We start from the raw sequence: 18,697 nt of genomic DNA on the forward strand, positions 1-18,697 counted from the left end.
GGCTACCCCACTGCACGACCTCCCCACCTCTTTTATTTTTCCCCAAAACCCCCTTTTTTTTTTTTAGCCAGATCCCACCTCCCAGCGTCGTGCGCTCCTCCCGCCGCCAGGGGGCGCCAGCCCCATCCCCCACCCCGGTCACGTCCTCTGCTCTGGTCACGTGCTTGGCCCCAGCACCGCCCGCCATCTCCCGCCGCCAGGGGGCGCGCGCGCGGCTCCCTCGGCTCCTCCCTCCCCCTCCGCTCCGCGGTGACGTCCCGGTGGGCCGATGCGGCGGGGCGGCCTACGGTAGCCGGCGAGGGTCAAGGGGCGGGCGAGCGCGCGCGCGTGTGTGTGGAGCGGAGCGGAGCGGCCGCACCGGTACCGGCACCGGGTGAGCCATGGAGTACGTGAGCGCCGAGCAGCTGGCCGGGTTCAGCAAGTACAAGGTACGGGGTGGGGGGGTTGGGCCGAGGGAAGGGCCCGGTGTTGTGGGGGGGGGGGTCGTGTGGGGGAGTGAGGGAGGGTTGGGGCCTGGCGCCGTGATGGGGGGGGGCTGTTTAGAACGGGGACGGGGGGTGCAGGGGGACACGGGGCCGGGGGAGTCTGGGGGGACCCTGGTGGGGGGAGTCGGGGCTGGGCTCCATTGAGGGGGGAGCCGGTGCCTGGTTCTGTGAGGGAGGGGGCATTTGGGAAGGGGAAGGGGGCATTTGGGAAGGGGGTATTTGAGAAGGGGAAGGGGCATTTGGGATGGAGAGGGGGCGTTTGAGAAGGGGAGGGGGCGTTTGAGAAGGGGAGGGGGCGTTTGGGAAGGGGAAGGGGCGTTTGGGAAGGGGAGGGGGCGTTTGAGAAGGGGAAGGGGGCATTTGGGAAGGGGGCATTTGAGAAGGGGAAGGGGGCGTTTGGGAAGGGGAAGGGGGCGTTTGGGAAGGGGAGGGGGCGTTTGGGAAGGGGAGGGGGCGTTTGGGACGGGGAAGGGGGCATTTGGGAAGGGGCATTTGGAAGGGGTGGGGGGGCTGCAGTGGAGTCTGGCTCCTGGAGGGGGTGGTGTTTTGGGGGGTCGGTTCTCAGCTCCGCTGGAGGGGGTGAAGGGCTTGGAGTCCGGGGGCTGTTTGGAATGGGGTGAGGGGCTGCAGTGGGACCTGGTGTTTGGGGGAGAGGGTGTCTGGAGGGCCCGTGGTGGGGGGGTATTTGGAAAGGGGGAGCATTTGGAAGGGTTGTGGGGGGCTGCAGTGGTGCCTTGCTCCATGAGGAGTGGGTTGGCGAGTGGGTCGTGCAGGGGGGGCTCGGGTCCTGGCTCCACTGGGGGCGAGAGTCTTAGGGTTGGAGGGTTGTTTGGAAGCGGGGGCGGGGGGCTGCAGTGGGACCCGGTGTCGGGGGGAGGGGGGTTGGAGGGGCCATACTGCTGGGAGTAGGGGCTCGGCTCCGTGAGGAGGGGTTGGGGGGGCTGCAGTGGAACCCAATGCTGAAGGGAGGGGGTGTCTGGAGGGGCCCTGGTGGGGGGGTCGGGGCTCAGCTGCATTGCGGGGGGAGTCGGTGCCAGTCTCTATGAGGGAGGGGGCATTTGGGAGGGGTGTGGGGGGCTGCCGTAGGGCCAGGCTCCATGAGGAGGGGTGTTTGGGGGGACCCTGAGCTGGGGGGCAGGTCCTGGCTCCATTGTGGGGCAAAGGGCTTGGGGTCGGGGGGCTGTTTGGAATGGGGCAGGTAGGGAGGGTGCCTGGACAAGCCATGGAGGGGGCGGGCATTTGGAAGGGGGGAGCATTTTGGGGAGGGGGGCTGCAGTGGGGCCTGGCTCTGGGGGCTGTGGGGGGAAAGAAGTCGAGGGGAATGATTGGAAGGGACTGGGGGGGTGAGCAGTGGGTCCTGGCCCCATGAAGCAATTATCTGTAGAGGGGGCCGTGAGTGAGGGAGTAGTGTCCTGGCTTCATTTGAGGGGGGCTCTTTGGGAGTTGGGGGGTGTGCATTGGGGCATAGTGCTGGGGGATCCGTTTGGAAGTGGGGGTGCAATGGGACCCGGTGCCATGAGGTGTCAGGGGGGCTGTTTGGAAGGGGGCAGGGGCTGCTGTAGGTCCTGGCCCCGTGGCAGAGGGGCTGTGGGGTGGGGGCAGTGGCGGAGAAGGAGGTCGTGAGGTGGAAGGGCGGCTGCATGAAGCGTGTGACCCCCATCCCATGGGGTGCGGCAGGGTCTGGGACAGCATAGTAGGTGCTCGGTGAAGGGACACCCACCTCCACCTTCTTCCTAGGCATCTTTCCTCACATGAGCCAGGCCGTGGCCCTCCCTCCCTGGTTTTCCAGGTTGGCAGGGTCGTGGGCACCTCCTATCCCAGTTCCCGGGACTGGCTGGACCATGGCCACCTTCCCACCCCAGGGACCCCTCCAGTTCCCCAGGTTGCCAGGGCCATACCCTCCTCCAGTCCCTCCAGTTCCTCCCAGCGTGGGCAGGGCCATAGGGCCAGCTCAATGCAGTGTCAATAAAATGCTTTCCCCCTCTCTTCTCTCCTCTGCACTGGGGTGCTGGGTGCATTGAGGACCAAAACAGTGATGATGACACCATGTGAGGCATGGGCTCCCCTCCTTGAGGGGTATGATGGGGGAACTGCTGTGTGCCCCACATGGAGTTCAGCAGCTCTGCCTGCAGCGTGGCCTCCCTCAGCCTGTTTCCCAGCAGGGAACACAGCTTCACATCCTGCAGTACAGCACAGTGTCACTTTGTGGGTTGTAACCTCACTGAATGTGTTTGTGTTGACCCCTAGGCTGTTCCTGGGAGTGGGGGGCATTGCTGGGTGCGTCTGGGTGTGATTAGGGGCGGTGCTGTGGCACTTGCCTGTCTCCCCCCACCCCCAACCCTTCCTGGGCTGGCAGTGACATACGTGGTCAAGAGAGTGGCCTGGTGATGATATCTGGCCGGGTTGTGGTATGGCCACTCTGGCTGTGACAGGGCCACAGAGAAGGAAGCTGCGGGTGCAAGCAGGTCTACATCTTGGTGGGAGCTCACCCAGCCCGGAGACGCCCATCACGTGTAGTTCAGGATGAGGTTGCTCCTGCCCTGTGGCTGCTCTGTGCGTGGTCAGACCCACAGGAATGTGCCAGACGTCATCCCCGTCTCCTTGTGTGAGCATGGAGGTCCGTGTCGTGTTCAAAGCATTGGAACCCTTTGAAGGAAGCTGCCTGAAGTGTGAACAGGCTCTGCTGTGGCAGCTTAAATCCCTCCGGGCTGGTTTTGGACCAAAGCAGGTGGCGTCCTTAACACACAGGAACGCTGGATTGTGGCTTTTTATGTAGATGGAGGGGGTGTTTGTTGTGTTTTTTAGTTCTCCCACACCAGGAGTGAAGTTCGGAGGGTTCACCTTGCCTTCTCTTGTTCTAGAATCCATTGTGTTGGGCCACATTGCAGTCATGGTTCATGGGGTGTCGTTTAAGTGTGCAGGACAGTTGAGACAAGTCTGTTTTAGTCCCCACTATACAAAAAAGATGTAGCCAGGCTGGGGGTAGTCCAGAGAAGTGCCACAGGATGATCCAAGGAGTGGGAAACTGGCCGCATAAGAAAAGGCTGAGATAGCTGGGGCTCAGGGGGGACCTTGTCACCATGGTCCAAAGGGTGGCTACTAAGGAGGTGGAGACTCCCTTTTTACAGTGAGTCACATGGAAAAGAAGGGGGGCAGTGGCTACAAGTTACTGCTGGGGAGATTCCAATTGGACACAAGAGGAAGGCTGTTCACAATGAGAACAATCAGCCACTGGGATAATCTCCGCAGGGAAGTGGTGGATTCCTCAACATGGGACACCTCACGATTTGGCTGGACAGGGTGGTAGACTGTGCTTTTGCCAAGAAAGGTTGGACCAGGAGATCCTTGAGGTTGCTTCCAACTGGGATTCTGTGATACATTCAGGGAGAGAAGCAGGAGACATGCTGTCTTGTAGACTCTGTTATGGGTCTGGTGCCCTCCGGGAGCAGTCTGGCGGGGCAGCAAGGGTCAGGGTTTGCTCACACTCTCCTTTTGCACCCTGGGAGCTGATGAGCTGGAGATAAATGGACTCGAGGCTCCTGTGTGGATCTGTCCTCCTGGAGTGATCTAACAGTTCAGTTCTGGGCCCCTCACCGCAAGAAGCATGTTGAGGCTCTGGAGCGAGTCCAGAGAAGAGTGACGAAGCTGGTGAAGGGGCTGGAGAACAGGCCTTATGAGGAACGGCTGAGAGAGCTGGGGGTGTTTAGCCTGGAGAAGAGGAGGCTGAGGGGAGACCTTATTGCTCTCTACAACTGCCTGAAAGGAGGTTGTGAAGAGGAGGGAGCTGGGCTCTTCTCCCAAGTGACAGGGAACAGGACGAGAGGGAATGGCCTCAAGCTCCACCAGGGGAGGTTCAGGCTCGACATAAGGAAAAAATTCTTCACTGAAAGGGTCATTAGGCAATGGAACGGTCTGCCCAGGGAGGTGGCACGGGTGGATGAGGTGCTAAGGGGCATGGTTTAGAGATTGGTGGGAATGGTTGGACTCGATGATCCGGTGGGTCTTTTCCAACCTGGTGATTCTGTGATTCTATGAACAGGGCAACAGTGGTCAGGGGTTGCTTGCACTCTCCTTTGGCACACTAGGAGCTGATGAGCTGGAGATAAATGGATTTGGTAGAGCAGGTTGGACCTATGTGACAGGTTGCATGAGGTGTCCTTTGAAAGGCAGATCATATGGGGATTCATCGGCGAACTTTGTGTTTAGAAAGGCAGTGGAAGATAGCAGGTTTGGGCAGGTGATGGTAAAAGGTAAGCAAAAGGCACTCAGCTTTCAGCCAGGCCTCATAAAGTGACTTATTTTACTCCTGCAATGCTTTGATTGAAGAGGGAGGCTGTCCTGTGTCCGACCTTCCTCCAGGAGTGCCTGGAGGGCTTTGTGGAGGTGCTGCCTTCCCTCCCAGTACCTGTGCAGTAATGAGGAGGTCTCCACCCTCTGCATGTGGTGCTGGCACTAAGTCCAGACAACTGCAGCAACCTTCTCCATTGGGTAGCAGGCACCAAGTCACGGTCTTTCTGGAGAAACCTCTGATGGAAATGCTGTTGCAGTTAAATGGATGAACAGGACCCTGAACGCAGACCGGAGCTGGAAAGCCCCATTTAGCACATGAAGCAGGGCATGGGCAGCGTTGGCCACTTGCTATCACCGGTTACATGCTGGTGCTGCACTTCCTGGCCTTAGTTTGGATGGCATGGGGTTGAAATGTGTAAGCAGGTCACTGCTGGAGGCATTGCTCCCAGCCTGGCATGGCCAAACTGACAGGCAGAGGCCAATAACACTGCATATGCCCTAAGGGCAGGAGTGTGGTCTCTGTGCCAGAAACAGTTTTGCGCGAGAGATTGTGGTTTTGCTGAGTCAATAGGGACTTTGATAAGAGTTGGCGGATTCACATGTAGCGCTCAAAGAGCATCTCTCTTGCTCTGCACCGACGTCTAATCTTTGGGTGCTTGTCAGGGCTATGCAGGACTGTCAGCATGAGGGTGAAAGTGCTGTGCTGGAGATGGCAATAAATGGTGTTGACAACAGCGATCCATGCTGATCCACCAGCCTGTTGTGGTGGGTCATGAAGCCCCAGTCAGTTTCTCTGCAGTGCTGCCTTCCTGGTGAGGCTTCACCTCGAATCCTAGGTTCAGTTTTGGGCTGCTTGCTCCAAGAAAGATTGAGGGGCTGGAGCCTAGGGATGCTGGGAGCAGCTGAGGGCCCTGGGGCTGTTTAGTCGGGAGAAGAGGAAGCTGAGGGGAGACCTCATTACTGTCTGCAGGTCCCAGAAAGGAGGTGGGAGCCAGGCAGGTGCTGGTCTGTTCTCTCAAGGAACAAGGGATGGGATGAGAGGAAATGGCCTCAAGTTGTGCCGAGGAGGTTTACACTGGATATTGGGAACAATTCCTTCACTGAAAGAGTGGTGAATCCCTGGCAGAGGCTGCCCAGGGCAGTGGTGGGGTCCCCATCCCTGGAGGGGTTAAAAAAAATGTGTAGATGTGGAGCTTCAGGATATGGTTGAGTAAGCACAGTGGGATTGGGCTGATGATTGGACTAGATGAGCTTAGATATCTTTACCAGCCTTAATGATTCTGTGATTCTACGTGTCTTGTTTGCTTAGAGAGCTTTTCTTCCTTTGCTCTTTCAGCCTTTAGAGAGCAGATGATCCAGACATAAGTCACTGACACCAGGTCACATATTTTGGGCTTGCTTTAGTTGCTGAGGCTTGTCCTGCGCTGCTCTTTCCTTGCCTTGAAGGTGTGACTGTAGATCCAGTGCCACTCTGCTAATGGAAAGCTGATTGATCTTCTGGTTGTACCTCTTGTTGCCCAGAAAGCTTCTGCAACAGTGTAAACTGCCATCCCAGATGGACAGAGCAAGGAAGGAGCCCTGTGGGATGTGCATGGATGAAGATGCCAGCAGTTCTTCCTGCAGACCACTCTGCAGCCTCTGCCTTTGAGCTGTGCCTGGCAGAAGCTCTCCAGCCCACGTGAGATTAATTGGGAGAACAGCAAGCAGATTTGGGGAGATACAGAGCAGGCAACGTGTGTCCAAAGAAAGGAACATGTCCCTGCTCCTAGACAGGAGCTGGTGTTCCAGGAGCCAATAACACAGGAGCAGAAGAGCTTTGTGCAAGATGCTCCATGGCTTTCCCCAGCCCTGGCTGGTTTGCTTCTCCTGTTGCTGCCAGGAGCACATATGGGAAGTGGCGAGTCAGAAGTCCAGATGGTTTTAGCTTTGCAGCGTGAACATTTCTGCTGGCTGGGGGAGAAGTAGGTGTGCGCTCCTTCTGTCACGGCCTGGCTGGGTGCCACAGGTGGTAGGGGAGCAGAGGGAGCCATCTTCTGTCTGCTCTTGGAGGGATGCTGAAGGGCTGCTCCACTGGAGAAAGCTGTACAGCAAAAGCAACATTGTTGGCAAGTTTTTAATTGTACCTCAACACTTCTTTGGTGGAAGACTGTGGGATTTGGGTGTAGCGTATGCATAATTGGAGATGATTTTGGTTAAACTAAGCTAAAATGGGAAGGATGAGTTTCTCTGAAGAACAAATGCACCCTTTGTACCTAGGGCATTACAGCCCTGCCTGACAGCAGCATTCTGAGGTTGATCTTAAAGATCTTGAAGCTCTTTAAGAGGTGAAGTCTTTAGGTCGTTCAGCCTTAATGGTTTTGTGGTTCTGAGATGCTGTATGTGACAGTCAGAGAGCTGGACAAATCCTGAGTGCCTCCGCTCCAGCGCTGCCTCTGACTTCTCATCCTAGAGCTGAAGATTGATGCTTCTGGCAGGGCAGAGGTCTTGATATCAAGAATTAAAGATCTTGTTGTGAGGCAGTGGAGCCAGATGTGTGTGTCCATCTATTGAGGAGAAGCAAACTGGGTACCCTGCTGTTGTCTAGCATTGACTGTTCTCTGCCAAGACAGGTGCAGCCAGGCACTGCTACTTGGGACCTTCCTTTTTCTCCTCTCCAGACTGCTTCCAAGCCCTGTTTTCACACAGCAACCCCAACAACTTCCCCTTGTGCAAGCCGTCTCTGCCTTTCCTCAGCACAGTGCCCAGAGCTGGATTCAGTGTACAAGCTGGAGCCTCGCCAGCACAGCAGAGAGGGGAAGGATGGCTTCATGCATTGCATACAGCACTTGTATTGCTTCTGCTCATGCGTCTTTGAGCTGCGTGCCACCTTCTGCAGCAGTATCACGCTCGTGGCTTGTTTTGGGAGGTCAGGAGACTGACTGCAAGTGAGGGCAGAGTGCGGCAACTTCATATCTCCTGTCAGTTACAGCCAGTTTTGGTGGTTCGTCACTGTCTTTCTGTATTCTGGTCATGCGCCCTGTGTTTCCTGTAGCCTTTCCTGCCTGCTGTTGCCCGAGCTGTGTGCGATTCTGGTTTATTCAGCTCTGCTGTGTGGAGTCCTGTTCTGTCCTGGTGTCTTCTGGTGTGGCAGAGTTGCTGATGGCTTTTCTTGGGCACGTCTTGCAGCCAGATGTGTGTCACTGTCTGGCTTTTTCATCCAGCTCACGTAGGAGCAGGAAAAGCACTGAAGGGGTGAGTGCTGTGTGTGGGATTCTGGCTGGGTGTAAGTGATCTCTGCTTGTGTGTTTTCCTCACCTTGTGAGCTGTGTGGAAGTGGAGAAGAAGCTTTTGTTGTGAGGCTGGCTGCATCTTGGCCTTTCCTTAAGGATATGTGTTATCCTCGGGAAATGCCAGCGAAGGAGGGTAAGGCAGTGCTGTTCCTTACCCAGGGATGGAGCTATCCCACAGGAGGAAGGCAGGGACACATATGGCTTTTGGTCCCAAAGGTGGGATAGGCGAGTGTCTTGCCACAGAGGCATCAGGAGTGAGTTCCATAAGAGGGGTATGAATTGGCACTTGGGAACTCACTTCCACAGCAAAACCACTGCACCCTAAAATCCTTCTCTTCCTGTCTCCTTGCTTCAGAGGAGCCACCAGTGATGGCAGCCCATGGGGAGCAGGGAACGAGCAGCAGCAGAGGGGCTCTTGATGATTGGACTTGATGATCTTAGAGGTCTTTTCAACCCTAAATGATTCTATGATTCTCTGGGGAAGAGGTGCTTTGTCTCCTTACCTGCATGGGCAGTGAAACGAAGTCTTCTTGGTGCCTGCTGGGATGAAGCTTGGGAGCTGTTGTCAGTGCTTAGGTGCTAGGAGGTGTCCCAACCTGCTGCTCATCCCCGGTTTCCTCTGCAGTGACCTGTGCTTCACTGTGGGTTTACCTGGTGATCTGCTGCAACATGGGCCCATCCTCCCATCGGAACACCTCAGCAGGTCCCAGCCTGGCTCTTCTCCTGAGGCACCTGGCTTATTGCTGCCCAGAGCAGCTGCTGCGGGACAACTCCAGCAGAGGGGTGGCATCCCTTGCCTTGGGAAAGGAGGAACTGCATGCTCCAGAGGATGGAGAAGGCATCTTGTACTAAGCTGTGTGGTTGAGGGCACGCAGGCCCTGTGGTGGGTTCACACATAGCAGAGATTTTGCACTGGGAGGTGCTGGTCTCTTATCCCAATACAAAAGGCACTCGGACTCTGTAAGGTGCTGTTTAAAATGCTGTTATTGAGGAAGGAGAGGATAGCATGGATAATCTTACACTCCTTTAGATGCAGAAACCACAGGTGGATAGCATCAAAAGGGGCCCCGACCCATGCACAGCGTGCTGGGCAGATCCTGTATGTACAAGATATTCACCTCACATTGATCATTCAAACTGTTATAGGATTTTCTTATTGGAAAACAACTATTCCTCATTTCCAGTGTCATATCGAAAGAAAGCTCATGCTACACTCCTACATAAAGGCAAGGACACACAGGTGGCCCAGTCACTGCTACAGAGTAAGGGGTGCCCACTGCGATGAACTGGCTGGGTTTATCCTGCAGCTGAGGGATTTGTGCCACACGACATGGGCCTGGACATGCCTGGGCTGACAGTGGGCTCCGGTCTGGGTCTCTGAGGGTTTGCAGTAGCATATGGAGCTTGTCATGTGAGAAATAGGCTTGGGCGATCTGCTGTGCTAAATGCGCCAGACGTCTAGCTTAAAGGATTTGGTTTTATTGTGCATCCTTCTGGATGCTCTTCTCCCTTTTCTGCAGCCTTCTTCCAAGTGGGAATCTCTGGTCTCCTGGGCTGCAACGAGTCTGAGCCAGCACTGGCAGCAGTCATGCCAGGCACTGTGGATCTACAAGCTGTGTGTGTCTCAGGCTTTGGCTGTTGATGGAACAGTTTCTATAAGTCCCTAAAGCAAATAGCATGAAGCAGGATTGCCAATGTCCTCTCTGCCCTGAAGAAGAGGGAGCTCTTGCCCTCAACCAGCCTCAAGAAATCCTCTTGCCTTCAGACTTCCAGTGCCACAGAGAACACGGCTACAGATGCTGTGTTGCGGGAAGCAGATGACTGGAAGCTGTCCCTGGCAGGCTTTTAGAGGCTGCTCTGGAAATACGAGCCCCAGAGAGATCTCTGCTGAGCAGACGCTCCAGTGTATGCAAGAGGCAGTTGAGACCAGTGGAACAACTTCTTGATGCTAGCAATGGGGATGTGAGGCTTGAGGCCATGGTGATGAGCAGCCAGTCTTCTCCACTTGTCTTCTCCTGCAGGGAGGGTGTGGAGGAGGGAAGCCTTTGAGCCCTGTTCTTGAATAACTTAACTCCTTCCCCGAGGCTCATTTGATTGCTCTGAGCCTGTGTGTGTCTGTGCCTGTCTTTAATGAACCACAGCTTGCCACGCTGCTGCTTGGCTGCGCTGTGTTGTGGAGGATGCTGTAAGGAAGTCCAGGAGTCCTAGTCTCCCTCACTTATGATGAACAGATGTAAAAGTGAGAGGTGTTTTTCTTCTTTCTTCTCCTGTTCTGTGATTAAATTCAGGGTTTGAGCCCCTGTCCAGTTAAGTTTGTCCCTTGCAGCTCTGGTGGTCTGAACGCTGCCCGGCTGCTGTGGGTGGAGGAGGTGGTAGCAGCGCCTGTAGATGAACTGGAAATGGCCTGGCTGACAGCCTTTCCTAAGCATCCGCTCTGTGCTGAGCAGTGAGATCTCCCAAGTAACAAGTGATAGGATGAAAGGAAATGGCCTCAAGTTGCACCAGGGGAGGTTTAGATTGGATATCGGGAAAAATCTCTTTACTGAAAGAGTGGTGAAGCCCTGGCAGAGGCTGCCCAAGGCAGTGGTGGAGTCTCCATCCCTGGAGGGATTCAAAACATGCGGATGTCGAGCTTCAGGACATGGTTTAGTAGGTGGGGTTGGGCAGGTGGTTGGACTGAGAGGGCTTTTCCAACCTTAACAGTTCTATGAGATGGGAGTAAGGGATTTCTCCTGCTTTCCAGACACATTTCTGATATGTGTGGTATGGTTTTGATGAGTGATGAGCTCATTCCGCTCCTGGGACCTGGTCTGTGTGTGTTTACATCTCTTCAAGTTTAACAATCCCAAAGTTGCTGCCGGCAGATTGGAATGCTCCAGCATGGGTCCTCCCTGGGGACACAAGTCCTGCTAGTAAATGTGCTCTGGTGTGGTCTCCTCCCTCCATGGTTCCACAGGTTCTGCCAGAAGCCTGCTCCATACAGGCTTCCCTCAGGGTCATGGCCTCCTTCAGGCATCCAGCTGCTCTGGTATGATGTCCTCCATGGGCTGCAGGGGATGATATGCTCCTCTGTGGACCTCCCTGGGCTGCAGGGGGATATCTGCTCTACCTCCATGCTGCTCCAGTGCCTGGAGCACCTTCTCTCCCCACTCCTTCACCAGCCTTGGTGTCTGCGGGGCTGTTGCTTTCACATATTCTCTCTCCTCTCTTTGGCTGCAGTTGCCATTGCACAGGTTTGCTCCGCTTCTGGGATACATTATCCCAGAGGTGCTACCACCGTCGCTGATGGGCTCAGCCTTGGCCAGTAACAGGTCCATCTTGGAGCCAGCTGGCATTGTCTCTGTTGGACGCAGGGGAAGCTTCCAGCAGCCACTCCTGCAGCTGCTCTGCTACCAAACCCTTGCCTGCACACTCAGTACCAACACTGCTAAGTGTGCTGGTGCCTTTGACTCTCCCTTTCCCTGCTGGAGAGGCGAGGAGGTGGCATGTGGAGGAGAGCCAGTCGCAGCTCTGCCTTGAGTGTTCACTTGGTGTGGCAAGATGTGCAAAACAGTCACTTAAAACTCACATAGGCTGCGTATCAGCTCATTCTGGGTTGCTTTAATTGCACTGGAAGTGTCCTGTAGTGTTTATTGGTGCGTATTGAATCCTGGCAACAATGAACTCCATCATTAAAGTGACACTCTGCTAACTAGCAGCAAGGATTTGGCTGTTGAGACAGGTTGGAAGAGAACCGGAGAGCATTGTGGAAATGGAAGTATCGTTTGCCGTAATTGGCTCAGAAAATGGCTGTGTTAAGGCTGGTATAATTGACCTGCCCTAGAGTCATTAAGGCTGGAAAAGACCTGCAAGATCTTGCAGCCCAGAAAGCTGATGGTATCCTGGGCTACATCAGAAGAAATGTGACAGTGCAGGGTGAGGGAGGGGATTCTCCCCCTCTGCTCTGGTAAGAGCCCACCTGGAGTCTTGTGTCCAGCTCTTGAGTCCTCAGCACAGGAAGGACACGGATGTGTTGGAGCAAGTCCAGAGGAGGCCACAAAGATGATCTTGAGGGCTGGAACACCTCCCGTGTGAGGACAAGCTGAGGGAGTTTGGGTTGTTAATTGTGGATATCCTCTTTGCAGAGAGGCAGGATGAGGGATGGCGAGGCAGAGTGTTACATGCTTTGGAAAGAATGTTTTGTTTGTGCCTTCCACGGAGGCTCTGTTGAAATTTGGAGGTCATCTTCCCCCTCCTCCCTGCAGCATCTCGCTCCATCTGTAAGCATCCCTGGTGTGCGTGGGCTTGTGTTTTCATTTTATAGGTCTGCTTAGAAGTTCAACTTGATTTCTTTTTCTAGGGATTGTAAAGAATTCTCCTTTCTCTCACTGACTTGTGTATTCTCCTGGTTGGTATAACACCCAGGTCTTTACTGGTGGGGCTGCAGTCTTGAAAGCATCCATACCTCACCAGTGGCTCAAGGCCTCTGTGAGGGGCAACCCAGCCTTGGGCTGATTCACCTCACTGGTGCAGCAGGAAATGGATTTGGGGATTGTCTTCTGGGGCTGAATGCCCTCAGGAGAGCACAGGGTGGAAGCTGGAGTGTGCCTGAGATGGAGAGCGGATGGGGGTGGAGAGCAGCTGCTGCTCACCCTGATCCCTTCACTTCTCCTTGGGCACCAGAAGCAGGCTTCCAAAACCAGTCCGATCCCCCCTCTCTGGTGCTTCAGCCCTATTTCTCCAAGTCCAAACCATCTCTGACAGCAGTAGGAGAGTCTTTCAGCTGTCACAACATTATTGTAACAGGTTTCCTGTTGGCGCATTTTTGCTTTTCCCCTTTCTTCCGCCCTAGAGTCTCTTGATTCCCACTCCAGAAGTTCATCACTGCTCCTCCTCTCGCTGCATCCCCGCATCAGGTCCCTGAGGGTTTGTCTTTCCCACTCCTTTGCTTACCATCTGTGCTTCCTTTCTGCAGCCTAACACCTTGAACTGTAGCAGAAGTGGTGGTGACCCATATTCATGGATATTTAATGCTCCCAAGCAGCAAGAGCTCCTGGATGCAGCTGAAATTGGCGGGCTGCTCGCTGGAGCCTGCCATCAACATCAAGTGTTGCTCCATGTTATGTATCCACAGGGAAATAATTATTTCTCTTCTCCACCAATGTAATGGTGGGATGGGGTAGGGACTTGGAGGTGGGGTGGTGGGACTGCCTGCCTGCTCTGTCCCACTGTAGAGTAACCCTGGTGCTGGCTGGAGCTCGGATAGCCAAGAACTGACTCGCGTGTGGGCTCCCTATCCAGGTGGGTCTTTGCCAGGTGAGCTCCTGGAGTCAGCTCGGCCAGATCCCTTCATGAGCTGGAGAGCAAGTCTAGCCCATGGGAAGGCTGGATCTGGGTTAGGAGGGATTGAGATGAACTGTGTGTCAGCTCTGCCAGGACTGCTTGCTGATGCTTTGCATCCAGGCATGCTTGTTATATACCTCTGCAGAATCTCTTCTCCAAGGTAGAGCTGTTACCCCAATGAGATTTGCTCTCACCGCAGCCAATTCTTCCTGCTGGCGTGGGGCTCTTGCTGCCTGTTCCCCAGCCAACACACCTGTGGTCATAGAATCATGAAATCGTTTGGGTTGGAAGGGACCTCCAAGTCCATCCATTTCCAAGCCCTCCCATGGGCAGAGACAACTCCTACTGCATCAGGTTGCTCCAAGCCCCACCTGACCTGCCCCTTGAACACCTTCAGGGATGGGGCATCCATGACTTCTCTGGGCAACCTGGGCCAGGGCCTCCCCACTCTCACAGCAAAACATTTCTTCCCCATATCTCATCTCAATCTCCCCTCTTTCAGCTCTCATCCTATCCCTGTGTCCCTCCCTAGCTCCCAAACTCCTCTTCTGCCCCAGGAGCAGTGGGAAAGAGCAAGCTTCTCCCCAGTGCTCATCACCTTCAGCTTTGCTGGAGGAGTTGTCCCACATCCCTCTTTGCAGAAAGCTGGGGCAGGCTCCCACCTGGTGCCAGCAAGAGCTGAATGAGAGTGCTGACAGGGCAGGAATCTGGTTTTCCCAAGAATTTGCACACCCTGTGGGCCTGGGAAGCAGGAAAGAGTCTGCTGCTCAGTGAGATGTTTCTTCTTGGAGGGAAGGAGCTCTGAGCTTGCTGGGACCCCACTTGCTGTGCTTTGAAGCATCTTTAGTTGCAAGAAGTCTCAAACCCATGTGGTGAAAAACTGGCAGGAAGCAATCCTGGTAGTGAAGCTTGAGCTGCCAGGCAACATCTGCTGGCTGCTCGGGGAGTCCCTCCAACTGTGGAGCAGGCAGTCAGGGCATCCTTCCCACTGTTCTCTGCTGCTGCTCACAGTGGGAGCCAAATGTGTTGGCTCACGGGACAATAATGGGCTTCCCACTGCTGGTGTGTTCCATTCTTGTGCCAGTTGGGAAATGACCTTAGAAAAGATAAACAGGGCGTGAGTTAATAAGTACCACAAAAGCATGATGCCGCTTCTGATACCTCAGCGGAGTGTGGGCACAGTGCAAACGTGACTTGTTTGCTTTGGCGTGGCTCTGCTCAGTTACGTTTGCCAGGGATTGTTGGGCTTGCTGCCTCCTGGCTTATCTGGAGCCTGGTGGGAGATGGTTCTTAGCCTTGTGCCATCTTCATACTTAAGGAGATGGGTAGGAAATGGCCTTCTGAGCTTGCTGGAGCGGCTCTGCTGTGGCTCCCTCTGCCCTGCTCCCGCTGCAAGCAGTGGAACATGGGCTTGTGGCTGACAGCACAGGCTGTTGTGGACCTGATCCCAGTGCCTACGAGCAGAATGGGGCATACAAATCCATCTTGGCTTGCTGTTCTCCCCAGCCTACCCTGGGTCTGTTCTGGTGTCTGACTCTGGGATGCCCAGGGCATCCGTGCGACAGCCTTTGGTTTGCAGCTGGCTCCTGGTAACCAGGTTACTTAAAAGCAGCATTGTTTTTTTCTGGACAAGGAAGGCTATTAGTAGAATCTGAGCTATAAATCTGTATTTTTTCCTCCTTAGACGCATAATTGTATCTTCCAGAAACATCCCGGTTGCATGATTAATGTTGTTTTTAAGCTGTACGAGCCATTCGTGTCTCTCAATCCCATCATGATGGCAGTCGGCTCGCTGCTGCACCCGTGATGGCACTGTGACAGCTGGGACAGTCTGTGGGCTGTCGGGGTCTAAGGTGGCTGGCTGAAGCAGGCAGGGGGCTGAGCGATCCCATGGCCATCCTGGCATGGACAGGGTCCAGGAGAGGCTGCTGCCTCTGAGGAGATGATTGCAATGGAGTTGGCTCTGCTCTTTTCTTTAGAAGTGCAAAACCAAATCCCAGCGGAACTCTCTGGCTTGTGTTGGCTCCTTCCTGCAGTCATAAGGAGAAACAGTGTCTGCGTGCATGGTGCTGTTTTAGAGCAGAGCCCATGACAAACATTTGTCTGCTTTGAGGAGGTAGCTCTGGGGCGTAGGAAATTCCTTCTGTGCAGTCACACTTTTCCTTTGACCTTTTCTCCCTGAAAAAGAGGGAGAAATAGGAGTCCTAGGTGGTGGCGGGGGCCTGACCGATGACAGAACAAAGATATGGAGAAGGATAAGTCACACATGTGAGCCACTAGATCAATGTGTAGAACTTGAAAATCCTGCTGATTTGCAGTGAGGATGAGGTGGGTAAATGACAGAGCTGGAGCTGTTGTGTGGGGAGCTGAAACACCACAGGGTTTATAGCCTCGAGAGTTTCACCAGAGTGACTATAGTGGCCAAGTGTGAGTGAAGCTTTGGGGAAGCGTGAGCTCCATGCTCAGCCCAGTGCTCTCAGGCCCCTTCCCCAGCTTTGCTCCAAGCACGTACGGGCAGGTTGGGACATATTTTGAGTCTGGTTGGTCTCTAAAGATGCTGGCCCTGGAGGGCTGAGGCAGGAATGGGGCTGAAGGTTTCCTTCAAGGACTTCCATCCCTGGTGTGGTGTGACCTGCTTTCATCCCACAGCTGGTGGGGCGAGCTGGAAAGGAAGCCTTTCCCCAGCTTGCTTTACTTCCAGCTCTGGCCATGCAGAGGACCCACACCTGGTGGAGGTGATGACCGTGCATGTGCTGTGTGTGCCTGGCTGTCCCTCTTCCTTTGCCCACCATCAGCATCCCCAACAGTGCTGCTGGCTCGTTGTCCTCTATGGACACCCCTCGTGTGCCATGTGGATCAAGAACCCCTTCTTGCTAGTGCGGAAAGGTAGAAAGGTGGAATGTCTGTAGGAAGGAAACCGGATGACAAAACCATTTGTGAAGAGGTTGACTGTGGTGGACGTTTGAGTTTCGGAGCTAAAGATGCCTGGCAGGTCAATGTTATCCTGGTGGGTGGCTGTCCTGGGCAGGCAGCCTTGTCCTGGCTTCCCGGGAACGCTGTCCCTCAGGGTGACAGACAGGCTGGCACCAGAGCCAGCCCAGCTTGGTTCCTGTGGTCTGCAGGGTCCCTCCAGGAGAGCAGCTGAAGCCAAGGTGGTTTTATCTGTAAACCTCTGTGAGCTGGCTGCCCTTTCCGCTGAGAAATGGGTCATTCAAGGTCTGGAAGCAAGGTGGGAGCATTTATGACCATGGGGAAAAGCGGCTTATTGACTGTTATCCCCATCCCCCAAATGTTGGGGGAGAGGCAAGGTTTCTTGGGATGTGAAGTTCTGTGGGAACTTCTCTGAGGTACCTTACAAATACAAGCACAACAACTCCAGAGCCCTTCTCCTGCCTTGCTCCAAGCGTTGTCTATCCTTTCTCATTCCGTGCTGTTTTGGGGTTAATGAGTTTTAATCAGTCGCCAGCTCTCCTCCTCCCCTAACTGGTTGTTCAAATCCTATTATCTTGTAAAGCATTTGGAATTCTGGCCTCCAAAATTGCATTAAGCTGGGATGGAAATGCCTCATGGGTTAAACCTCGCCTCCATATGGCACTAGGGGTAACCAGAGAGAGCAGGGAAGAGCCAATGGGCACAGAAACAAATGCTTGCCAAGGAATGGGATTCACCCAGTGAGGGATAGATGCTATCAGACTGTGTGCTCAGAGCGTGACGACAGCATCTGTCTTGTTGGAGTCTTGCTTTGCCCTTTGCCGCTGCTTTCTTCCCAGGCTTTGAAAGGGACAGACTGTCCCCTTTGCTTCCAGGCTTTCCAGCCAAGGAGAGGAGAGCAGAGAGAGAAACAAGCCATGGATGCAGAGATGGTGTCTGGTTCAAGGCTGTGGGGTGGGTGAGGACCTAGAGCTGATGGCTTTTCTCCTACCAGCCAAACTCCCCTTATCTCAAGGAGGGCATAGGTTACATCCATTGTGCTGCAGGAGAGGTGAAGGCTTTGACTGGTTTCCAGAACGCCGCTCGTAAACTTGGGATTAGATTTATGTGGGATGATAGCGAACACTGATACTGGGAAGCTGTTGTCCAAGCCGTGGGCTCGTCACCCAGGCTGGGTGGGTGCTGGGAGCTGCCCTGCTCAGTGCTGAGCACGCAAGGCAAGGAGTTCTGTAGCCTGTGAAATAAATGTTTCTTGGGAATCTTATCAAAGCCTTATGTAAGGAAGAGGACTTTAGCCAGGGCAATCTTGCCTAGGAAGGCGCTGTGAGCTGGAGAGCAGATAACAGCTCGTGGTGCTCTGGGAGCCAAATGATGTCAAATTTTAGCTTGCTAACCGGAAACTGTTTTGTGGTTTGTCTAGGGCTTTGATTTTATTTCTCCCCCCAACCACCACATACCCATCCCAATCACCTCAAAAGCCGTGGAGTGAGGAATGAGAGCTCCTTCCCCCTGTTTCCTAAGGGCAGCAGCAGCTGCTGCCTCTGCAGAAATCTCAACTCCTTCGTGAGAGGAGCCCTCTGAGACCCCTTCTGCGTGGGGTACCCACAGGCCTCTAGGTGTTCACCCACTGATCCTTCCCACTTCGGAAACACAGACTCCAGCTCACTGAGCTGGATGCAGGCAACAAGCTGATCCTTCTCCAGGTCATGGGCAACTGCTTCAAACTGCTCTGCCCTAAATGGAAAAGGACAAATGGCATGAGTCTTACCTCCAACCGGTGGAATCTATTGCCTTTTCTACTATGATTGCTTTGTTCCCTTGCTGGCCCTGATCCTTATCCCCACCTCCCAGTGCTAGGAGTTCAACTGGGAGCCCCATGTCCTGTGGTGCCCATGAACCAGCCCAGGTTGCCCTCATGGCTGCATGGGGAAGCTGATGCTTCTGCGCTTCTCTTCAGTGCCAGATGATCCTCTGTACTTGGAGCTACGATGGGATGTGCACGATACTTGTGGATGCGTGGTGTTTTGGAGTATCTGCAGGAGAAGGGAGGGGGTTGAAGGCCTTGCTTACAAATATCTGCTGCCTTTCTGGAAGGAGGTAGTCTCTTTTAGGTCACTGGAGCTGGGTGAGACAATGATAGCTGCCATCTTGATGGGCTTGCTCGCTGATGGAAGTACACCAACTCTTGTGCAGGATGTCTGGGGTCAGTCCCTTGTGTCTGGGTCACTTGGAGCTGTCGGCACAGGAATGTGTCCTTTAGCTCCGTGTTGGTATCCTGTCTGTCAGAAAATGGTCTTCTATTTTGGGGACCCCACCAAGGAGGCTCCTTGCTGTCATCCTGTAGTATTTGGCAAAAGGGGTGCTGGGCTGTGAGAGACGAGGAGCCTGGAGTGCAGCCAG

At 54.4% G+C, this 18,697-nt stretch overlaps 1 protein-coding gene across 2 annotated transcripts in view; it reads left to right on the plus strand.

Moving 5' to 3' along the window:
- Window positions 1-278: 278 nt before the first annotated feature.
- SELENOI (selenoprotein I) overlaps window positions 279-18,697 on the plus strand; it is a 36,009-nt gene continuing 17,590 nt past the window's right edge. For both annotated transcript variants that reach the window (XM_069850708.1, XM_069850709.1), the window contains exon 1: window positions 279-428. In XM_069850708.1, the coding sequence (XP_069706809.1) occupies window positions 381-428 (48 nt within the window). In that variant the 5' untranslated portion in view covers window positions 279-380. The remainder of the gene's footprint in view (window positions 429-18,697) is intronic.

This window comes from Phaenicophaeus curvirostris, chromosome 2 (genome assembly GCF_032191515.1).
Source record: "Phaenicophaeus curvirostris isolate KB17595 chromosome 2, BPBGC_Pcur_1.0, whole genome shotgun sequence".
NCBI lineage: Eukaryota > Metazoa > Chordata > Aves > Cuculiformes > Cuculidae > Phaenicophaeus > Phaenicophaeus curvirostris.